The 18309-nt window shown below is 46.4% G+C and overlaps 1 protein-coding gene across 1 annotated transcript; it reads left to right on the top strand.

The window, feature by feature from the left end:
* Window positions 1–979: 979 nt before the first annotated feature.
* HMGXB3 (HMG-box containing 3) lies at window positions 980–17818 on the top strand (the record flags this gene model as incomplete). Its single annotated transcript, XM_079542264.1, has 20 exons — window positions 980–1037; window positions 1367–1514; window positions 2141–2315; window positions 2777–3337; window positions 3969–4067; window positions 5465–5596; window positions 8153–8565; window positions 8932–9107; window positions 9391–9488; window positions 10049–10147; window positions 10599–10748; window positions 12374–12675; window positions 13758–13885; window positions 14253–14384; window positions 14649–14833; window positions 15410–15629; window positions 15709–15842; window positions 16274–16390; window positions 16780–16989; window positions 17354–17818. Exons 2-20 carry the CDS (start codon window positions 1369–1371, stop codon window positions 17816–17818), a joined length of 3942 nt encoding a protein of 1313 aa, XP_079398390.1. The 5' UTR covers window positions 980–1037; window positions 1367–1368.
* Between the last annotated feature and the right edge of the window lie 491 nt (window positions 17819–18309).

Genomic DNA, 18309 nt, shown 5'->3' with positions numbered 1-18309 from the left:
ACAAGAGGAGCCCTTATTCTCCCAGATCTAAGACAGAAGATGGATGCGGTTTACATTTCTCTAAAGTTAGAACGCATGATGTAAAACACAGAAATAGACATGCACAGAAAAAACAGAAAACACAAAAAGCATAATTTAAAAAACGTGTTAGAACAATAGCTGCGTGATAGCTGTGGAGCCACAGGAGCTGGATTGAGATATCCCATAATATCTCACTTTCCCAATGGTTGGAAGAAGAGGATGAGCGCTTATAGCCCTATAAGGCTATTTGTTCCCTGGGGAGCCAGATGCTTATCTTTCAGTGCTCGTGTAAAGCAAGGAGACAATTAGTTATGCACAGCAACGTCTCCACTTCAAATCCGCAGGAGAAACGCTGGTAGAGAAACGCTGGGGCCCAAAGATTCCACGGGCAGTCGGAGCGGTGGCTGCCCCCAGGGCAACACTGCGTTTTGTGACAGGAAAGCTGCTACGAAACGGGGCTCCCGCAGCTCTCACGTTTACCAGGTGCTGCCGGCAGCCTCCGCCCGTTTGTAATTCCTCCCAGCACATCCTTCTTCCCCCAGCTCTTCCCCGTACGGCCCGGCTCAGACCGTCACACCCCCAGCCGGGGCTCCCCGACCCGCAGCTGCCAGGCCTGCTCCCCGCGGGACAGCAGGCAGGGCCGAGCTACGATGATATTTATGCCAGCTTCAGGCACCCCAGCCCTTTCCCTCCTCAGTGCCACCGCCACCCATCCCAGCCGAGAGCCCGCAACAAGAACCCAACGACAAACTCCTCTCCCGGCACCGCTTTTTGACCCCGCGGCCCCGCCCCGCCACGACCCGGAAGCAGTTCAGTAAGCACTTCCGGCGGCGCCGGGCGGCCGCGGAGCCACGGGTCCGTAGCGGCGCCGCTTCCCCCGGGGCCGGCACAGCATGCGCGGCCTGCTCCGCCCGCCCCCATCCCGGCCCCCAGCTCCGCCGCTTCCCGCCCCGCTCCGCCGCGTCCCGGCTGGGATGTGACCGCGGCTGCGTCCCGGTGCTGCCCGGTGAGCCGAGGCCTTGCGTCGCCGTGCCGCGGGAGAGGGAGGGCTCCGCGCTGCTGCTGGGTCACACGGCCGGGGATGGGAATCCTCCCGCACCGCCAGAGCTGTTTCGGAGGTTCCCGGGGTGCTGTGGCTCTCAGTGCACGCGTGCTGCTGTTGTGTTGAGCTGCACGGAACGCTGCCAGAGGTGTTCTCTTCTAAAAGTTAATCAGAAGCTGTCATTATCTTAATTGATATCAACCCTTCCAGTGACGCTGTCGTTTCGCAAGGGTGATAAAGAGCAGCGTTTGTGGGGAGGAAAGTGCTGTGTAGGTGAATGCCTGACGCTGTGTGTGTCTTTAGCGATGGAGGCTCCGTACGATGGCACTGAAGTAACTGTGGTCATGGAGGAAATAGAGGACACCTACACTTACACATCACCAGTGCCTTCCAAGAAGAAAAAGAAATACAAAAGTCCTGGTGATCATGGAGAAAAAGCCAAAAAACCCAGGTAAGTTCTTCCTGTCTTCATTTCTTTATGATCACAGAATGGCCAGGCCAGGGTTGGAAGGGACCTCAAGGATCATGAATCTCCAACCCCCCTGCCACATGCAGGGCCACCAACCTCCACATTTAATACCAGACCAGGCTGCCCAGGGCCCCATCCAACCTGGCCTTGAACACCTCCAGGGACGGGGCATCCACAGCCTCTCTGGGCAGCTGTTCCAGTGCCTCACCACTCTCACAGTAGAGAGCTTCCCCCGACATTCAACCTAATCTTGAGTGTGGGAACAGTTTTCCTTCTACCAGTTGATAAACTTTGCAGTGCAGTTGGAACACATTAGTGCCAAACATACATAAAAAGGCAGCCTTTGGGCTCCTGGCATGCCTTTGTGAGTGCTGCCATTGCTTGTTCTTAAGTTTTAATCACATGACTCAGTGTCTTACTCCTTACTGCAAAAGTTCTCTTCAGAATCTTAACTTTCTTCCAGTTTTAAAAATGCATTTACATGTAGAAATGTATCTCACATGCTTGTAGTTTGACCTTGAACCAGTGTAAAACCTTGTGCTTTTCTTTTTTGTAGTTGCTGTAATGACATTAATTTGACATTAATTTCTCAGTCTGTTGCCTTTCAGATCTGCTTACCTCCTCTACTATTATGATATTTACTTGAAAGTACAGCAAGAGCTTCCTCACCTCCCTCAATCTGAAATCAACAAAAAGATCAGCGAGAGTTGGAGGCTGCTCAGCGTGGCTGAAAAAAGCTATTACTTGGAGAAAGCAAAGCTGGAGAAAGAGGGACTGGACCCAGTAAGTCACCTTTTCTGTCATTCTTTGCCTTGTGAAAAGAGAGGCCAATGGCTGTATTTGTTTTGGCAATAACTGGTCTTACGCAGCACCGTGAGAGAACTGTTAACTGCAAATCCAGTTTGTATTTTTGTTTCAGACTGCCTGTATGGAAGCAGTGTGTGAGGCAGTGCCTTTCTTTTGCCTTCTCTTCAGTCAGAGGATAGTGTTTTGAAATTTGAGACAGATGTGTCATTTCATGCTGATGGGAATGGTAGTTATTTTTGTGTTATGTCAGAGCAATCGATGGTGAAGTGGACGATAAAATGAGGGCTGAGAGGGACTCCAAGCTGTCATGTGGAGAACTCTAGTAGAATACTTGAGGGAGCCATTTGAGCTTTCAGCACTAAAATACTCGTGGAGGACTGAGAACTGAATCCCCCTTTTTCTCTCATTCATTTGTTTCATCCTGTTTCTGCCAACAGAACTCCAAGGTGTCCTCTCGAACTACGGTAGTTCCAGACATTCCAGGTTTCCGCAAGATTCTTCCTCGCTCAGATTACATAATTATTCCCAAAACCACTCTTCAAGAGGACAGGAGCAGGCAGTCACTGGAGCTGCACGTGACACAGGGTCAGGCAGCACCTGAAGGGACAGCTTCCACCAACATCACAAACGCCTCCCACGACGCTGTGCAAAATGTCCTTTCCGTGGACTCAAGCCACGTCGGCATTTCTGAGCAGTGCATTGCCATTGAAGGACTGTCAGAAGAGACCACTTCCTTCAGTCAGTCAGAGGCTGTGGAAGAAGTGGTGGCATCCGAGGTTCTCTCTCACTACGTTGCGCCTGTGACAGATAAAGCGGCTGGAGATGTCCTCTTGGATGAGGCTTCTCTGGAAATGGAAGGGCAGCCATATCAGACAACCCGGGTGGTTATTGAAGAGACTCTGGTCAGCGGCTCTGCAGACATCTCCAGTGGGAGCATCGCTGTGGCCCGTCCTCAGATCCCCGATGGTGTGTCTGTGGTGGCTGTGGTGACTGGGAGGGTGAGTTACTCGAGTAATGCTCCAAATCCTGTCAGCTTCTCACCAGAAGTGTCTGACCGCTGTTTATCACATTGTAATTGAGATTCTTGGTGGCTGCGGGAGATCTTGTATTGCTCAGTAGTGTGACAAGTAGCAGCTTTTCTAACTCAGTGTTTACTGCATCTCTGCCTGCAGGTTCTCTGCTACATGCTGCTGTCACTCATATCTTGAGATGATTGGTCAAAGGTTGATTTTTTAAATTATTCATTATTTTAACAGTACCTGAGGTGGCTTCCACAGTTGTATTTCAAGATTTTGGGGTGAAGAAGTATTCTCTGTGCTCTTGAGCACTGTTTTCTTGGTTGCAGAGAAAAGGGAGTCCATTTAATTTGAGGTGTTGGGGATCTGTTACAGAAAACATTGTGAAGTTTTGGGTCTGCTGATTTCAACAGTTTCAAGATGTAAAGAGTTAGATAACTTACAGAGCAGACAGGGTAAGGCTGTTGCATTTGAAATGGTCACTCTTCTCTCCTGCTTCCTGGTCCCATAGATCCTCAAGGTGTACATTCAGTTGTAGTGTTTTGAAAGGGTGGAATGCAGAACACCTCACGCCTCATTTTCTGCATGTAATTTCCCTTACACTTCATTTTAGGATACTGAAGAGAGCAGCTCTTCCACACCTGCTACACAGTTCATTATGTTACCTTTGCCAGCTCATTCTGTTGTGGAGAACCCAACATCAATTAAACTGGTAAGAAACCCAGTCTTGTATTTCAAGATACGGATATATTACTGTAGGGTTGCCTTCTGCCAGAGCAGGAAAGGTTTGATCATAGTCCAACTTGAAATCACCACATCAGTTAATGCATTTCTTATCCCTGGCTTTGTGCCTTGTGCAGGCAAATGGAGGTCTCCAACCTCCCAGAGCATTTTATAATCCTGTTGCCTTTGTCCTCAAGTTCTTGGAAGCAGACAGAGCACATAGTGGTGTTGCAACCCATCTGGTCAACAGTGGTTTCTGAGAGCAAAAGTCCGCTCTTGTGACAGGAGCATGAGTTCCTGGTCACTTGGATGGCTGTCACTTTAGCCATGTGATGGTAGATGAACAGTGACCTCAGGTTTTGAAAATTCACATTAAAAAGTTTGTTCAGGTTATTGCACAAGGGAGAGTGGCATTATTTCATAGTCTTGTCACTCCAGCCACCCGTATTTCTGTAGCCACTGGGAGGCTTCACTGTGCAGTTAGCACAGCAGCTTTTTGTGTTGTGTAAGGTTAGGAAGTCCTGTTGTCTTGCATCCCCATGCTTCTAGCAGGTGGAACACTGCAGATATTTATAGAAGTTCCTAGTGTGATGTTTGCCTAAGTGTCTCAGGGAAGATGGAGATGCCTCAGGTATTTATTCCTGAGAAGCACCTAGCTTAAGTGGCCTATTTTCCTTAATGGCAGCACTTGCATTTCTAGGAAAAAGACAGAGTTACAGACTGACAGCACAACAGCTCCCTCAGGAGTGGCAATATGGAATCCTGAAAAATGATGTGCTGACAGAAATTCCATGTGTAGATTTAATGTTCTTGGCAAAAATGGAAGACTCTGGTTTATTTGTCTTTGTAAATAGTGCCTGGTGGTGCTGCTGGTATTACAGTAGCTTACAGTGAGTGACAGTAAAGCACCAGGGAGTATTTTAGCACTGCATACAACAAATTACCTTACTGATGAAAACTGTCTCCACATCACAAGCATTTGCTTCCTTCAAACACTGTCACTCTGACACGAATGCATCATTTAAATCTTGCCTCACTGCAGACTGCTGTTCGAATCACTGTAATGTACCATTGTATGATGACTTTTTCAAATTCATTGTTACAAGTGCAAGGTTAGCTTCACCTGTAGGTTATATGCATTGCTTATCTCTGCAATTTAATCCAAATTCTGGTAACACTGGATGTCTGTGTATAGACAGAACACTTGAATTCAGTGCAGTGAGGCTGCTGACACTGATACAAATGAGCGTTGGCTGATGAACAATAGTGAAGGCAGGCCATTTGCTAGATAACACTGGTAAAGTACTTTCTAGGAAAAGGGAGTGATGTGCACAGCTTGGTGTCTTTTCAGCTCTGTAGAGAAATTCTTGACAACTCTTGTTTCAGACAACCACCTACACTCGCAGGGGACACGGGAACTGCACCAATCCTCGCTGCTCGTTCACTTATGTCACCAGGCATAAGCCACCAAAATGCCCCAAGTGTGGGAACTTCCTTGGAGGGAAATGGATCCCAAAGGTAAATTTGCTTTTCATTCTCTTTGATTTCAGAGAAAATTGAGTTGGTGAATGGAAGAAGCGTCTCTCCATGTGACAGCCAAGTTGCTGACATCTCTACTAGCCATGCTCTCAAATATTTGCCCCTTAAACCACAGCAGTGTAAACATATTCAGCTCTCAACAAATAGGTTTGTTATATTAGTGTGAAACAAGACCCCTTGGGCTCAAGTTAAGGGATATTCTCTGTAAAAACTTCATGGACTTACATGAATTTGTCTTGAACTTACTTCATTTTGTGTCTTGTAACACAAAGGAAAGTACAGCAGCAACAACAGCATAGTAACAAAGTCCTAGGATGCAACAAGTGAGAACGTGCTAAAATGCAACAGCCACAGAAAGAAAGAAAGGAAAAAAGCTGCTTACCTTTGGAAGTTTGGAAGGCCTCAGTACACAGGGATCTCCAGTAAGAGCCCCTCACCTCCACTGCCAGCCCTTAAATGAAGTCTGGGAAGGGTTGGATCCTGGCTCCACCCCTTCCAGTCACTCAGGAACATTGCATGCACCTGACCTCCCTTGGGCTGGCCCTGCCTTCCCACCAGGTGCTCAATCACTGGTTCAAGCCCTGACTTGCATTTCTGCTACAGTGTCTACAGCCATTAAGTTTAGTTACAAAAAGTTCTCCAACAGATGGTAGTGTCTGACCTGATGGCTGAGCTTTCCATGTGCTAGGAAACAAATAGTGATGATGGTTTATTATCTTTGGTGCTGTAAACATGCTGAATAGGTGGATAGGTGGCTAACAGTAAATACATGGTTCTGCCTGAATATGTCATGCCTGCTCTGTTAAATCCTACACTGATTAGAACTAAAATGAGGGAAGTTTTCCTTCTCTTTTTCAACTTTATTCTGCTCTTCTGGGAACATGTTTGTGTAAACAGTTCCACTTACGGTGTCACGTCTTGGAGAAAAATATGCATCAGCAATTTTTTCTTAGACTGGTAATAACATCAGTAAAACAGAAACTGAATATATAAACACCTTCCTGTTCCTGAGATGAAAGATTAGGTTAGGAGACGTCTGTTTGTCAAAATCTAGAATATTCTCCTGAGTATAACCTCTGTTGAAAGCTTAGAATCCATATGTTTATCATGCCAGAAACTCTTGACTCCATTTCTCCGATAGCATTTGTGGATTACCTGTTCGGTGCTCCATCTTCATTGACCCCAATGCATAACTTCTGTAGCTTCAATGTTGAAGAGAAAACTTCACTTAAAGTTGAAAAACCTTCACGTGTAATTCTGTGTTTCCTGACTCCCTCAGATGGATGCTTTTCTGAGTGCTACTACAGCCCTTTGCACTGTGCTGCAGTTCTGTCCCATAGCTGCACGTTCTGTGTCGAGGGACCTTTAGTTCCCCAGCAGTGTGGAAGAACAGGCAGCATCAGAGAGCTGAAGATAGGAAAGGTTCGCATGCCACGTGGGCCCTTGGATGAATTTGTGGTATTGATGCTAATAGTGATATTTGAGAGAGTTTAAGGGTGACTGTTTCTTCAAAGTGTCTAAAAATAAAAGTAGAGAATCATAGAATGGCCTGGGTTGAAAAGGGCCACAATGCTCATCCAGTTCCAACCCCCTGCCATGTGCAGAGTCGCCAGCCTCCAGACCAGGCTGCCCAGAGCCACATCCAGCCTGCCCTTGAATGCCTCCAGGGATGGGGCATCCACAGCCTCCTTGGGCAACCTGTTCCAGTGCAACATCAACCTCTGAGTGAAAAACTTCCTCCTAAATCTCCCGTCTTAGTTTAAAACCATTCCCCCTTGTCCTATCGCTATCCATGCTTGTAAACAGTCATTCCTCCTCCTGTTTATAGACTCCTTTCAAATACTGGAAGGCCACAATGAGATCTCCCCAGAGCCTTCTCTTTTCCAAGCTAAACAAATCCCAGTTCCCTCTACCTTTCTTCATGGGAGAGGTGCTGCAGCCCTCTGATCACCTCAGTGCCTCCTCTGGACCCGCTCCAAGAGCTCCACATCCTTCCTGTACTGGGGGCCCCAGGTCTGGACACAGTACTGCAGATGGGGCCTGACAAGAGCCGAGTAGAGGAGGGCAATCACCTTTTAATGCAGCCCAGAACACAGTTGGCCTTCCAGGCTGCAAGTGCACACTGCTGGCTCATGTCCAGCTCCTTGTCTACCAGGACCCCCAAGTCCTTCTCCACAGGGCTGCTCTCAAGGGGTTCTACTTGCTCTTGGCCTTACTGAACCTCATTAGGTTCTCGTGGGCCCACTTCTCCAGCCTGCCCAGGTTTCTCTGGATGGCTTCCCTTCCATCCAGTATAGTGACTGCACCGCTCTGCAATGCGCTCTGCACCAATGGTAGATAGAATATTAACAGGGACATTCCCACTGTAGAAGATGTTATCTTTCTGCTCTTGTGTGCAATTCATTGCTTAGGCACTCCTGATATTACTGTTTTGATCCAGCATTGGATAGGGCACGGGCAAACCAGACTGTGAAGGGAACCTGCTTATCTGTAAAAGCTTAAACCTCTGAAACGTGATCATCTCTTTGTTTCCAGGAAAAGCAACCAAGAAGCAAATCTGAGCCTAATTCAAGCACTTCTCTGAAAACTCCTGCAGCTAAAAGAGGTCAGCAGTCAATGTTCTCAGACTCGGCGGCTGTTGGTGAGAGTACCTCCAAGTCTGCCCTGGAAAGCTCTGAAGCGGTCAGCCAGCTGCTGAATGCTGTGCCTGATGGAGGGCAAATGGAGGAGACCGAGTGGGAGGAAGTAATCATCTCTGATGCTCACATTCTTACAAACAATGTGCTTGCTGAAGATGGAGGGAGTGCTGCTGGAGTGACGCTGGGTCAAGAGAGCCAACTGCGAGGAGATTCTTCTGCAGAGCAGGCAGAGAAAGATAGCACAGGGCTGGGAATGCCACCGTCTTCCGAGGTGCTGAGTACAAATGCCTCTGCAAAAAAGCCTGTGGTGTGAGTCAGTTTTCCATATGTTATGGGAATGTGTGATGTCTGTTGTGTATCGATGGGACAAATCCAAGAGATGGAAGACTGCTGGCAGTGCTTCGCGCGAGACCCGTTCTGCGTACCGTCTGCTTTCTGCCAGTTCAGGATTGTTCCTTTGAGACAGTTCTGTCCATCAAAGCTATTTTTTTCTTTTAAGTGGCAATTAAATTATTGTAGTCGTCTCAGCGCAGATGTATCTTTAGCTCAGTTTTCCTTTCTACTACAATAGCTGTGATGGTCGTGCTAATAAAGCACAGTTCAGGAAAGAGGAGAAAATTGAGGGTGAGAAGGAAGACATGGAATTTTTTTCCGATTGTAGCTCTTGTCTTTTAGAATTGATGCTCCAGCTGCTGCACACAAAGGGCAAGAAGTAAAGAGTAAACCAAGACCGAAGCCCTCCTTGCTGGCTGCAGCAAGGCCCATGCGAGCAATTCTGCCCGCACCAGCCAGCGTGGGGAGAGAAGCCAGCACTGAGCAGGCTAGCAAGAGACAGGCGTTTGCGAATACTGGTAAAATACTGGATCTCTGCTATGCTTTGGGAGTGATTGTCTTTCCTCACCGTATTGAAGGGTCTTTGTCAAATAATGACATATGTCTGAAGGGAGACAGTGAGCTATCCTAGGTAAAAAATACCCTCCTTTTCTTTCTAACCAGAAGGGCAGGTAAATGGTGCATGAAACACCTGCTTGGATCATTTCAAGTTCAGAGGAAAATATCTCATGTGGCTGTGGTGTCATTCACCAAAGACCACGTTCCCATGTCTAACCTGCTGTGCTCTTTTCCTTCTTCAAGACAAACATCCTCCTGTGAGAACGTCAGGCTTGAAGCCCAGTACACTGAAGCAGTTGGGCCAGTCAGTTCTGCAGCCTCCCAGTGCTGAGGAGCGCAAGGTAGCTGGGGTTTGTTCTTCAAGTGCACATTTTTTTCTTTGGCATTTTTTTCCCTGGGCAAGGGATCTGAGCTGAGGGATGGAAGATAGAATATGACAGTGTAGCAGCCTGATGGTGATGGAAATCGTGGCTGATGGTTTTTATGAGGTGGCTCTGAAGCAGTGTGAATTCTAGATGGCTGAGGCTAGGAACTGAACTGCTGTTGCTGTTGGACAGTCCCTTGGTTGGTTGCTTTGAGAACTTCCCAGTAGCTTCCAGAAGATGTTACGAGGTCTGGTAGCATCTTGATAATCTGAAATGTAATACCTTATACTGAGGGAGTCTGTGAAAGATGATTGAGTAAAGAAGCAAAGCTTGCAAATATGCTCAAATACTTCTGTTTGAATTGTAAAGCCTTGGTATGCAAAACAGTGCTTTGTAAACCATGGATATTAATGAATATTTTCAGATTTCTTGAGAGGGGAAAAAAACCCAAACAAATGCTAATATGTATTTGCTTACAAGATGTGAGTATTCCATTGTAGGTATCTCACAGGTGTTCTTTTCTGCTTTCCATGCAGCTCCACAGTGCTTTGACCAACAGGGCATCACAGGTTAAAGTAGTGGAGGTCAAACCAGACGTCTTCCCTTCCTACAAGTACAGCTGCACTGTGACTTTGGTGAGAATTTTTCAGATGATCTGAGTTACACTGTGGGAATTGTTATCTCTGGGTTGAGGCTGCTCTCATGGCTTTTGTTAAACTGACTTACAGAAACGTGTTTTGTATTTAATGTGGGGAAGTGCGTGCCGTGTATGTCATCTGTTGACCTATCTAGCCTGACTGTGATATGTTGCAGTCGTGTTAAGAGCTGGATTATTTTCATACCTGCATTGTCACCATCCCCTGTAAGTGTTAGGGGGGAGATTTGGTGGTTTCTGAGTTGAATGTGTGCAGTATCCGTGGTCTCTGGGATTTGACCCAGAACATTTGGGTGCCAGTTAAAATACTTTGTACAAAGTGACAAGGCCATTATGTAACCTTCACACTAAGTGCTGGGGAAAAGCATACGATATTCCAGCAGACTGTTCTACAGCCAAGGTCAGCAAATGTAATTCTTGTGTCCTTCCAGGATTTGGGATTGGCAACATCACGTGGCAGAGGGAAATGCAAGAACCCATCTTGTAGTTACGTGTATACAAACAGGCACAAGCCACGAATCTGCCCCAAGTGCGGCTATAATCTTGCCAAAGACAGAGCTGAGAAAACAGGAAAATCTCTGGTAAGGTTTGATCTTTCAAAGGGATGTTGTGGAGTGGATGAGGAAGTTTGCAAGTTCCCATGAGAACGTGCTAATTTTACTTTTTTTCCCCGTTTGGTAAGTCTGCTTCTAACAGAGTAACGTACTGCAATGCTTGTGATGATGTTTTCTTCTGTTCAGCTTCTGCAGCAGTGGTGCTTCAGGCTCACACTGAGACTGACAGCACCCCGTTCTACCACTGGATGTCTCTGTAGCTTACAGATGCTTACAGCACGTTGGTACGGGCTTGGGAAGCCAGCCCTCAAGTCACAGCTGTGTCAGCTTAGTGGAACTTCAGACTTCATCAAAAAACTCCCAAGCGTGGTCTCCTTTGTGAGCCGTTTGTGGCAAATGTACATCTTGTACATCTGAGTACGTCCTGTGTCAGAGCTTCCTATTTTTAGGGCTTTGTAGTGCAGCTTTGTGTCCAGACTGAATTTATTTCTGGATGTAGTATTTTTTTTTTCTGTTGTGGAAAGATGTTGTTCAGGATATCTCCTGTTGTTGTACATGGGTGTAAATAATGAATTGTGGCCTTCTTTTGGTTTTGGGGTTTTTTTTGCATTTGAAGTTTCAAAGCTTAGCTTTTCTCTCACAGAATTATTATTTTTAAAGCCACCATTTCAGTCTGTGTGGTAATTTGACTCTTGCATTTCATGTATTTTGAAGAGCATGACTTTGTGCATTGTTTAAAAACAAACAAAAAGCAAAATAAAACTCCCCAAACCCAACAAACTGAAGTGGCCCGTGTGAAACCCACACATAAGCAGATGTGTAAGGAACAGTAGCACACTTAGGTCAGCTTGCATTTTGAGAGGCATGTGGCTTGTCTCTTCCTCATTTATTTTGTTGTTTTTTTCCCTTAATTTTCTGCTGCAGTTGTATTCAGCATTTCAGTTGCACGGCTCAGTGTTATCTCCGTGCTTTTGGACTGGTTGTTTGTCTCATTGCTAGACTAGACAGGAAAACAGATCGAAATTTGGCAGAAAGGTTGGTGTGATTAAAATAGGTTGGTCTGTGTATGTTCTCTCAGTTCTTCTGAGTCACCTAGAGTTTGATCCTGTGTATTTGACTTGGTAGAGGGGCATGTGTCTGAGAGAAAGGATTGTAGCAGATCCATTGGAATCCATCAGTGTATTCCACACATGGCAGGGCTTGGTTGCTGTGTAACACTTGTCTGTTCTGGCTGCTGTGGATGCAGACTGCTGTAGCTGCCTGAGCACGGTACCTAGGAAAATGTGGGTGATGGCATATGGAGACAGGCAGGGATATTTGACAGAAGTATTGAAGGCTTTGTTGCCCTCTTGCTCCTGATCCTTCCCGATCCTCAGTCCCTGCAGTAACGCTCCGGCTTAGCGATAAGCCTATGATGAACTAGTGATACAAGAGAAGTTCCCCAAAAGGCCATGCTGTGAAGAAGTGTTTTGGGTGAAGTGACTTAGGCCTGAAACTACAATCTGCGGTCAGTGGAGTGCAGTGAAGTAGAAGTCAAGTCTTCTGGGAACAAAGGTCACTGTGCTGCTGCTACCTTTGGTGACTTCTGTGGGCTTCTTCATATTTCATCCCCACGCTTGCCTAGTTTAAAATGTGTCTTGTTTGCTTTCTAGGAGGTCAGTCCAGGTCAGCCTGATGTGCTGAACACCAGTGAGCCCCTAAGCCCATCCCAGAAAGAGATCCAGCGTCAATCCACCCTCCAGCTGCTGCGCAAAGTCATGCAGATCCCAGAGAACGAATCGGAGCTGGCTGAGGTCTTCACACTCATCCATGAACTGAACAGCTCGCGGCTCATCCTGTCCAACGTGAGTGAGGAGACAGTCACCATAGAGCAGACCTCCTGGTCAAACTACTATGAGTCTCCATCTGCGCAGTGCCTCCTCTGTAACAGCCCGCTGTTCAAAGGGGGACAGAAGTAAGATTCTGTTTTAGACTTGTGACTCTTTAAACCCTGTGCTGATATTCTCTGTTACAAGTACGCAAGAAATGATTTTTGCTTTGACTCCCATTCTGCTGGTGCAAGTGACAGTATGCTGCATGTCTGTGGGAAGGGCTGCTCTGGATAACTAAGCAGTTCCTGTTTCTCCTCTACCATTCACTTTGCCATGGTTGCTATTACCATGCAGCAGGAGAGCTTCATCAAAGTGTAACTGCTAAGTCTAGGTTTGATTTTGTTTTGAATCATTACTCATCCCCTATTTGTTTTCCATTCTGATGTTTTGAGGCTGACAGGCAAAACTGTGGGATTATAGATGCATGTTATTTCCCTTTTTCTTTCTCTTCCCAGTCTGAATGTTTGCCGTGTGGATCGTTTTGCTTATGATGTTTCCATTCTTTTTATAGCCTAGCATGGGCTTGAGTGAAGCTTTTCTTGGACCCAGTGCCCAAAAACCCCAAAGACTCTGCAACTACCAATGCACAGACTAGATTCCCTTACCTAGTTTTGCATAAAAGCCTGTAGGATATCTCCTTCCTGCCTGCATTGGCTCTAATTAAACTGCTGCCAGTGGAAGGGAGAGCTAACTTTGAATTTTAATTCCTGTTTCCTTGGGTGGGCAGCTGCATTTCTGCCACTAGGGTGCAACTGGCATTTTCCTGTCTGAACTTCCCTCTTGGATCCTTGTGGTAAGGGAATGGGCCGTTCTGAAATGGGACTGATTTGGGCAGAGCCTGTTGTTAGTCACCATTTGCTGCTCTGTGGCAGTATGGCTGATACTTCTCTCAGGGCCTGTACATTTTCTACATCTCTCAAATCCTGTGTGTCCAATATGTGGGAGCTCTACTGCTGTGTAGAGAATGTGAACAGTGACCTGACTGTGCCAGCAAAATCTATTTAAAAATTCAAAATTTTCTGTCTGTTGTGAATTTATGTGAAGAACAGGCTGAGACTGACATGTGAGTGAACTGATCTGAACTCAAACAACTTATATTACTGCAGTCCTGGACTGAAAAACCTGTTGGCTTAACTCTGAGCTGTCTTTTGCTTGTCTGTTACAGTTCCCTTGCTGGTCCTCAGGAGTGCTGGCTGCTGACAGCTAATAGATTACAGGTGGTTACAGCTCAGGTCAAGGTGTGCTTGAACCTGCAGTGTTTGGCTCTCCATAGCTTCACTGATATTTACACAGGTAGGAAAAAAATGAGTGTAGGAACTTACACCATCAGAAGCCTTGGGACTGCATCAGCAAATTGTCTGCACAGAAAAGCCTCTTATGTGCTCCGTTGTATTAAATATTATTATTTTTTACTTGAATTTTCCTGTTTCTGTAAGTAAACCTGTATTTGTATGATTGAATACTCGCCTGGCTTCCTTGTTGTCAATCTCTGTCTAAGGGATAAATGCTGGGGACAGTTACGGAAGCACTGTCCAGCCATATCCATCTATTTTTGAGCTGTACCTGTATAAGCTTTTTGTGTATCAGTAAGAAAGGAATGTATTTCATTGTGAGGGATATCTGGAACCATACAGGCAATAACTGTCTGTTGTAATTGCAGGCCTTTTCAACGTGGGTAACAAGTTACTAGTGAGCTTGGATCTTCTGTTTGCCATCCGGAACCACATCAAACTCGGAGAGGATCCCAGGGTGGCTGTTGGCAATATTCTCAACTCTGTTCAGGAGCAAACTGGTGGGTTTTCCCCTTTGTTTTTTACCATACCACGCTAAATTCTGTGACCTGTTGAAGCCTGTTAAGTTAAAAAGGAAAAATCCACCTCTTCTGGTATGGTAGGTTTCTGTTAAATCACTTCCTAAACCCAACAGCACCTTTGTGACCAGTTCTTAGCATTTCTCTGCAGGACAGGTTTGTTTTTCTCCTGCGTAGGAGTGTTCTGCTACCTCTCCACTGACTTTAGGAAGTGAAAGCTGTAACGGTGGCGTGTTCTCCTTTCAGAAAAAAGCCTGAGCCCAGATGAGCAGGTTCAGCTCCAGGAACTGCTGTGCAATGGCTACTGGGCCTTTGAATGCCTCACTGTCCGGGATTACAATGATATGATCTGTGGAATCTGTGGCATAACCCCCAAGGTGGAAATAGCCCAGAGGAACGTAGAAAATGTTCTGGCACTGAAAAACATAGAGGTAAGCTTTTCAGAGACTTTGCATCCTGCTCATGTTCAAAGCAGACCATAAAGACTTCTGCTGAGTCTGGTCTTTGCAATGGACAACAATTACGTGATGCTTTTGTGAGCAGTTTTCTGCTGATGCTTGGCAAGAGGATGTGGCTGGAGTGGTGATGCTTGCACTTCCTCATAGAGCTGTTTGGAGAAAACAAAATCCTTAGTGCCTGGACCACAGCTTTAGTCCAGCAGCCTGACAGTAGGGACCTTGGATGAAATTTTCCTCCCTCCCGTGATACAAAATAATTTCTTTTTAACTTCTTTTTCCTGGAGCTGCTGTCTTTCCAACTGGAGAAAAATGCCCTTGTAGCACTACACAGAACATCTGGTTTTATGCCAAATAAATGGTTTTGACTTTCACCCAAAAAGAAGTGATTGTGGGGAGCTCCAGGACAGAAAAGGAGCCTGATGTCATCCTGCTATACTTGGGATGACCACTCTTCTGGGTAGTCTTTGTGCTTTGAGTGAGGCTGATACCAATTACCAAGTGAGCTGTGGCTATTTATGTTTGACCAGTCTGTTCTATTGCTCTTTCTAGTTTACTTGGCCAGAATTCTTGTCATCAAGTGAAGTGAATGTGGAAGACTTCTGGTCCACAATGGAGACAGAGGTGATTGAGCAGGTGGCTTTTCCTTCTAGCATCCCCATCACAAAGTTTGATGCTTCTATTGTTGCTCCTTTCTTCCCCCCATTGATGAGAGGAGCTGTGGTCATCAATACTGAGAAGGACAAGAACTTGGATGCGCAGCCAGTGCCAGGTAATGGCTGAGGTGCTTATAAGAACTTGATGTGCTGATGGTTTCTCTACCTGAGAACAAATGTTTTCTGCTTTTGCAGGTAATGGGAGTGCCTTGGTGAGGCTCCTTCAGGAAGAAACCTTCAGGCTTGAGCTGATAAGCTCTTACAGTGAGGAAGAGCTGCGGAGCTTTCTGACACAGTGCAGCATTCCCTGGGAGCCCTCAGATACAAAGGTAATGGCTAATTTGCCCTCAGATACAAAGGTAATGGCTAATTTGCCCACATATACCAGTCTGCTGAGTGGAGCTGTTTGTCACTGTCTTTCCCTAAATTGCACTTGCCAGCTTAGATAATGAACTTCTCATGTGACTGTGCCAGGGGCAGGAGTGGTTTAGAAGGGTGCCTGCAGAAATTGTAGGATTACTTACACGTTGTAAAAGAAACTTAACTTTGGAGACTGGAAAAAAAGAAGCCTGTAATTACCTTGTCACAGATTCCACATCATGTAATTGCTTGGCATCCTCGTGGTGCTGACTGGAATTAGGAAGTTACTGGACAATGTGTAAATGAGCATTTGGAAAACCTTGTCTGCAGCCTGCTCTGTCTTTGGGAGAGTCCATTAGTTTGTCATATACAGACTGTCTCTGGTGCCTGTTTTTTCTAGGACCAGCTCTGTTACTCCCTCCTGGCTCTCTATGACTTTGTACAGAATGGGACAGGCATCAGGCAAACTTCTGCTTACCACACAGGAGGAAAGATCTACAAAGTGTGTCCACATCAGGTAAGGAAGGCTGGAGTTAGCAGTGGCCTTCTCTTACCTGAGTGACCAGTGTGGAGTTCCCTTGTTAAATAAAATCAGTCCAGTGGGTCTCTCTGAGCCTCGGGCATGAAATGTGCTGCCTTGGGGGCTGGTGTGTGAGCAGTCCTGCAGGAGATCTTGAGACTGACCAGTGATGGGAAACCTGTCAGATGCCTCTGCTGAGGTGAAACTCTGCACACCATGAAGTGATGAGGTGTGATGAGGAAACAGTATCTTCAGAGAAAGTAGCCGTCTGGTTACTGTATTGTTTGGAATACCTGAAAAGAAGCTTAATTTATTCTTCTTCATTTTCTATTGTTGTAAGTTTTCAGTTTTATTGTGCTGCTTGGTACTGATCCTTTTCTTTCCAGGTTGTGTGTGGCTCAAAGTACATAGTAAGAGGAGAAAATGCTCGGGATCACGTGGACCTGCTGGTTTCCTCACGTCACTGGCCTCCAGTGTATGTTGTCGATACGGCCTCTTCAGTGGCACTGTGTGCAGACATATACTGTCCTGAGTTGACTTCCCAGCTGTGGGGGAAAAATCAAGGCTGCTTCTCTGACCCTATGGATCCTCCAGCGGTTAGTTATGTTCACCTACAAAAACCTACAATAAAACTGCTTTATATAGTGTATGTAGGCAGGGGGAAGTGCCCCGTAGCAGTTCAACTCGTGAACTTTGGAGCATGTAGCTTATTTTGTCTCACTGCTCTCAAACTACTGCTATTGAGAAATGGGATAGGAAGAGGGCCGCTAGTGCCTTGGGATTATCTGTAGGGGCATTAGAGTGGGAAAGGGAGCGTACAGAACCAACTACGTTTGTGCCATTCAGAAGCGTGACTCAGGTCGCAGTTCTGCTTGGAGTTCAGCTGAATGGTAGTTTTATCTTGTTCTTAATTATGGGGAGCTTTGTTCTGGTTCTACCTAGTGTGTGTCTCTCTCCCAGTACGTCTCCTGCCCCGAACTGCTGGACCAGCACTACAGTGTAGACATGACTGTGGCTGAGCACTCCGTTCAGCACCCAATCACCAAGTCGACAGCACGCCGAATTGTTCACACCGGTTCGGAGCACAACAGTCAGCACGATCGGCACCACTGCATCTCCCTGTGCCGAGAGCTGGAGCCTTACAGCACCGTCATCACTGCTATCAGTGACAGCAAAACTAGCAACATCCGCCAAAGGCCCATCACCTTTGAGAATGCCACACATTATTACCTCTACAATCGCCTTATGGACTTCCTCACCAGCAGGGAAATTGTGAATCGGCAGATCCAGGAGATTGTACAGAGCTGTCAGCCTGGGGAGGTGGTAATTCGTGATGCTCTCTACCGGCTCGGAGTGGCACAGATTAAAACAGAAACAGAAGAGGATGAAGAAGAGAAGCAGGAAGATGATAAAGACGTTGCTTAGTAGCAAACCAACTTGCTGGTTTCTCTTTTTGGCTGTGGGCTGGGCCAGCTTCTGCAGGGCTTGGGCAGCTGTCTGGCTCAAGAACTTATTTTTGCAGGTTGGAGGTGTGGTAGCGGTGGCTCTGACTGCTGTTAATGACCAAAGAGCTGTGTGCTTCCAGAGTGTCACCAATGCTGTGAGTGGGTCTGCCTCGCTCCTTGCTGAAGGCTGCAGCTCCCTCTGTGTGAGGTGTGCGACGGATCCACTCTTCAGCTGTGTGCAGTGTTGCCCTCCCTGCAGTTGGCAAAGTGGAGAAGCAAATGATGTTTCGGGTAGCAGGGGGGATGCATGGCCAAGTGCACAGGTTTCTTAATTCTGAATCTTGCTTGCTGACTTCTTTGTGCATACTGGTGGCAGGGCTTGAGGATATGGGAATAGGTTCAAAAGGCAGACAGCTAATTAGTTCCAAAATATTCCAGACTGATTAGGTTAGGACAGTGGCTCCTGCTTGG

Source organism: Tetrao urogallus, assembly GCF_951394365.1.
Source record: "Tetrao urogallus genome assembly, chromosome: 14".
Taxonomy (NCBI): Eukaryota; Metazoa; Chordata; class Aves; order Galliformes; family Phasianidae; genus Tetrao; species Tetrao urogallus.
The sequence above is the reverse complement of the archived record's forward strand: the minus strand, read 5'-3'. Positions and strand labels throughout refer to the sequence as shown.